This window comes from Morone saxatilis, unplaced genomic scaffold, assembly GCF_004916995.1.
Source record: "Morone saxatilis isolate NCDOM2014 unplaced genomic scaffold, NCSU_SB_2.0 Contig10, whole genome shotgun sequence".
NCBI classification, from domain to species: Eukaryota; Metazoa; Chordata; class Actinopteri; family Moronidae; genus Morone; species Morone saxatilis.
The window spans coordinates 1397976-1403463 of record NW_023339652.1 but is presented as its reverse complement, the minus strand read 5'-3'; the positions used below and the strand labels follow the sequence as shown (position 1 = coordinate 1403463).

The following is a 5488-nucleotide window of genomic DNA, read 5'->3' as shown; positions in this document are numbered from 1 at the left end:
ATTTTTAAAAACAGATTATAACCTTAAACTCCTCACTATAAGTACCCAAAGTGTCTGCGTCCTCATTGAGCTCGTTCAAAGAATCTCAATAATGCAAAGTGTCTCTCATGCTTGTCACATGTTTCAAAGACACACCTTGTTATTCTATACATCCAATCACACAGGAATAACTGGAGCTGCATAAAGATACACAATCCTCATCAGTCAGGCTGCTGTCGCCTGGACTCCACAGATAAACACTGCAGGAAAAAACTCACAAAGACGTGTTCGCTGCTTCATAAGACAGAAAGTAATTTAATTATAGAGATTTAATTCCCACAGCCTGCTGTTATTACAGAGTGCTTAATGACTGTTTTGACTTTTGAGTCTGCAGTTTTAAGCGTGTAATGGCGGCGCAGACAGCTATGGGGCGACTAATGAGACGACAACAGTACAACTGAGAGAAAACATCAGATTATATTTATTTATTCCAACATTTTAATGACTGAGCTGCTCGTAAAAAGCCTCACAAGACTGTAAACAAACCGGGGAATCAAGTCTACATTTGTCACATTTTCCACATTACATCCTGTCTCAGGGTGGGTTTCCTCTTTAGCAGACGCTGTTGTAGTGTCAGTGGTGGCAGACGTAGAGTGCCTTTAACGGTTAATGAGAGCTAATGTTGGACCTCGAGGGGAACGGCCTCTGTTTCTTCCAGGACACTGAAGACGGCTCAGTGCTGCTGCTGCACAAACAACACAACTCTCCTGAGTGTGTTTGCTCCACATTAACACCAATATCCATTCATCCATTCATCTTTTCCTCCTGCAGGACGCGGCAGTTTCCCCGTTCATCTATAATTCACAGAGCACATTAGTGTCGGAAGATGCATTAAAACCAACCGACGATATATTCACACAACACACAAGGGGGGGAAGAGAGAGGTTTTTTTTTTTTTTTNNGTGCAAGGCGTGGTCTTTGTTCCCGAACTCAGTTCTTCCTCCTGTACAAAACAGCAGTTCCTTGTTCTTCCAGCAAACTCTTACTGTGTGTGTGCGTGCGTGTGTGCGTGCGTGCGTGGTGATTCAGGAAGGAGGCTTCCTGAATCACCATGATTCAGGAAGGAGCGGCAATGCTTCATGTGTGACTCTTCGTTCCTGTTGCACAACAACAACAGACGTCAGCTTTGTGGGACATTAGAGAATTTATTTGGGTGACAGTTGATGTAAACTTGTGTTTTGTGGTTTCTGTGGACATGTTGAGTCATTCTAGCAGGTTACACACACGCACACGCACACACACACTCCTTCTGTCTGCTCTCATGTTTATGTAGCTGTAAGTTAAAATCAAAGATCCCTGGATTCTTTAAATGCCCATGAATGACCCTGAGGTTTTGGTGACCCTGGCAGCCGGTCGATCAGGTTCTTGTGGGTGGGCTGGTTGTGTCAGGCATTATTTTTGGCTTCATTTTTTTTAGCTGTTTGTGTTTCTTCCTCACTCAGCTGGCAGGTACGGCGGTGCTGGCTGTGGGCCTGTGGCTGCGGTTTGACACCAGGACAGCAGGACTGTTTGAGGGGGAGGACGCGCCTACCGTCTTCTTCACTGGTAAGGCCCAAAATGAACTGCCTGACTCACCGGACGAGCTGACTGGTACATCCACCGGCCAAAATAATAATAAATGTCCAAAGTCAAAACTAACATTACTGCAGAGCTTGTGGAATAAATTGTGGTTTAAGTTGGCTGATGTTAGCTCGCTTGCAAACACGGATGAATGGCGAGCTAGCCAGACTCCCCGGCGCTGATCTACGCTACAAACTCGCTTCTTTCCCCTTTTTCCCGCCTCTCCTGTCCCGCCCTCAATCAAGATAATCCAAGCCAAGATAATCATTTGTTAATAGTCGTGTATTTGTTTATGTTCCTCAAATTTAAAAACGTATATTTCCTTACATTTGACGAACAATTAGCAGACTAATTGAACTGCCGGTTTTTGTTCTTGTCTTGGAGAGCTCGATGCACGTGTTACTGTAAGTCACATTATCAATTCTGGAATATAGAAACAAATGTAGATGCTGCTTTCTACATCTGACACATATGTGGGCGGTTGTCGTATTGGGGAGGTAAATATCTGCTAGTTAACAAAGAGATTCAGACTTCACTACAAAATCATCTGTAACTCGATTTACTTCTGATCTGATTTTCATGAAATTTGGTTTGTTAAACACGTCAGAAATGGACCCTGACACAGTTTACTTGTAGGAATTAATTCAGTTGCTGGGAAGAGACAATCAGCTCTATACCACAAACAGTGAAGAGTCACAGCTTGGACAGACTAAATATTCAAAGCATCCACTGCTAGTCAGAGAACTCAGTTACAGAATGGTGAGTGTGTGAGTGTGTGAGTGTGTGAGTATCTCAACACATGCTCACAAAATTACTGTCTAAACAGAAACTGGGCGAGAAAAACCAAAAACAAGCAACCAATTTATAGCAATATAACATCTTAATTTTTAGAGAAACTGCGAAAAGGTAAAATTCTAAGTGGAGTTTGTGGCTGTTTTGGAGGTTTAAATTGTTGGCTTAGAGCTGATATTGACCCCCAGTGACTGAATTAATTTTTGGTGGCAAAAAGTCAAGGATAATAAGCTCAGTCAGTATCTTATTTTATCCACTTGGATTCCTCCTAAATGTTCCTAGTTAAGTTTGTTCTTTAAAAACATACTAATGAACAGTTTAGCTGACTATTAAACCCTGAAGAGCACTGCTGCTTTACTGTTAGATGTGACATTTTGGATGCTGCTTCATTATCAGCGACTGCTACAACAGGAACAACCTGATGGCAGAAACAAGCTACAGAGGCCAGCTGAGGCCAAAGTTAGTCCACAGCGAGGCGGCAGGGGCTCCTCTGGCCTGGCAGAGCCGTCCTCACATAGCTTTCATTCTCTCGTCGCGTTGCAGGGACGTCTCTTTGTCTTCTCCTCCTGAGGATCTCGCTGAGAGCGGGCGACCTCCATCCCTTCGTCTCTTTGTGTTTCGGCGTCATCAAAACCGATAAGGCGCAGGTGGTGGTCCGACGAGGATTGTTTTTTTTAAATGACAAACATCTTAAATAACAGCTGAGGGGGGGGGGGGGGGAAGAACTATTGTGTGGTGACTGTAGCCGTGACATCAGTGCTGTGGTTGTTATGATTCATCACGAAAAGCCACATTAAGGATGACAACAACAATGTTTATTGGCTCTGAAATCACTTCTGTTTTTACGGCTCTTTGGAAAAGATCATGGTAGTGTTACCACGGTGTGATTTATGGCTTTATTGATCCATAACCAACATCCAGAGGACATTACTGAAACACATCTTGTGAAGTGTCTACCTGGATTAGGATGAATAGACATCCTGAAGTCCAGAATCTTGTCTAGTTTGTCCTGAAAATGAACTGTTATGACCGTAATAATAATCTGTGATCTGATCACTCACTCAGGCTGTAATTCCTTTCCACAATGTGCGTTTTCACTCCTGTCATGCACTGATAACAGTACCATAAATAACTCACTGTTGATGTAATTCAACCTGTTTGATGACGGCAGCCGCCACTGTGCGAGGAATTAGATAAAGATATCTTAAGAAATGAGTTTGTCAGCTCCTACGTCTGAATGATCTCATCTGAAACACACCTGTCATCTGTGTGTAAGGGTTCATGCGTCTTATAAACACAGTTCAGAGATCCTGAGTGTCCTGGAAAACCTGGAAAACCTGGAGAAGGAAATTGGCTCACTCCCAAATCCCCATCCATTCTCATCTGGTCACTGCCGCCTGTATTATTATAACTTACAGGAGTAGAGAGACGTCAGTTCCCTTGAACTAAACAAGCTTTGATGCAAACTTCTGATGCAAATTAACGTGACAAAGAACCAGATGACGCGCTGTAAGGAAATCAGGTACACTGCGTGTGTGTATATTAGGGCTGTATTGTTCATGATAATATGGGTATTATTTTTAATGTGATTTAGAAATGTCATAAGTGTCCTGCTGCATTCTGTGGATTTATAAGATACTAGAGAGCAACAGCAGCCTGAAGGGTCACAGGACAGATCCGAGTGCAAAAACAAATAACCTCTGATAGAATATAAATATCAACATAGAGTTTAACAGCTGGATCTCTGACCGACAACTGACTGTCAAACATCTCTTTAACATAACATAATAATTAGTTTGTGCTCTTTTCTTCCTTTTCAACTCAACATTTCACCTTCAGGCAGCCAAAACAAATCAAAGTTCTTCAAACAGATGGAAGTTATTGTACAAAGAGCAGAGACACACAAACGCTGCTCGACAATAAATATATGTGACGACAGTGAATGCATCATTATTGCTGGCTGCTGTGGAGGATTCAGGTACACCTTCTGCCCTCTAAAGAGCAGTGTGTGAATGCAATCTGAGCTCTGTGTGGGATTTTAAGCATATTGTGGACAGTTTTCCTAAAATTAGATCCCAATAATATCAGCTTGCTCACAATATCGCAGTGTATCAAATCATAACTCCTGTATTGTGACAATAGTTGATCGATCCTATAAACATGACACAATTTGGTTTAGTCTGAAATTTATTGGTCCTTTTCTGTTTCCTAAAACAAAAAACACAAACATTTCTCCAGGTCGACTTTTTATATTGTCAAACGGCTATTTTAAACAGACATCCTTCGTCAGTTTGGACATCTTTAAAATGTGTACGAACCCTGAGTTTGGAGCAAATGGCTTTAATCCTGGAAAACCTGGAAATTAAGAGACTAGTTAATGACCAAAAATCCTGGAAATAATCTGCTGTTCTGGAAACTTTTACTTGTGTTTTAGCTCCTCACTCACATCCCTGAATCTTCTGTAAAACATGACTTCATCAAGTAAAAGTTGGATTAAAGTTGCATCCTGATGTTTAGATTCATATTTTAGTGTCTGTGTTGATGAAGAGGAGCTCTGCAGTGTCATATTACTGTGTTAATGTGTTGTTGTTGTGTAGGTGTGTACATCCTGATCGCGGCGGGGGCTCTGATGATGGTCGTGGGCTTCCTGGGATGCTGCGGAGCCATTAAGGAGTCGCCGTGCATGCTGGGATTGGTGAGTCGACTCTAGATGAGGGTATTTTTTACTCTGATTCAGTCCGCCTCTTTTTTTTTATCGAGCATCAGGAAAATATAGGAAGCGAGTCGGTGAGTAAAAGTGAAGGAATGAACGTAAACAGACGAGAATCCAGAAACATGAAAAACTGACTCTTTGTTTTCTTTTAGTTCTTCTTCTTCCTGCTCCTCATCTTCGCCGTGGAAGTGGCTGCTGGGATCTGGGGCCTCTCCAACAAAGACAGGGTACACACACCACACACCACACACCACACACACACACTCTCTCAGATGTCTTCTTCTTGTGGTTGTCTGCCAGAAGCTGTCATACATTGACTGTTTATCCAGTCTGAAGCCACATTTCTACCATCCACTGTTTAGATCTTGGTGCTTTTTAACTCTA

At 42.3% G+C, this 5488-nt stretch overlaps 1 protein-coding gene across 1 annotated transcript in view; it reads left to right on the top strand.

Moving 5' to 3' along the window:
* Positions 1 to 5488, top strand: part of LOC118340837 (CD9 antigen-like) — an 11032-nt gene that overhangs the window by 2118 nt on the left and 3426 nt on the right. The window contains exons 2-4 of the mRNA XM_035678991.1: positions 1482 to 1584; positions 4989 to 5086; positions 5257 to 5331. Of these exons, the coding sequence (XP_035534884.1) occupies positions 1482 to 1584; positions 4989 to 5086; positions 5257 to 5331 (276 nt within the window). The remainder of the gene's footprint in view (positions 1 to 1481; positions 1585 to 4988; positions 5087 to 5256; positions 5332 to 5488) is intronic.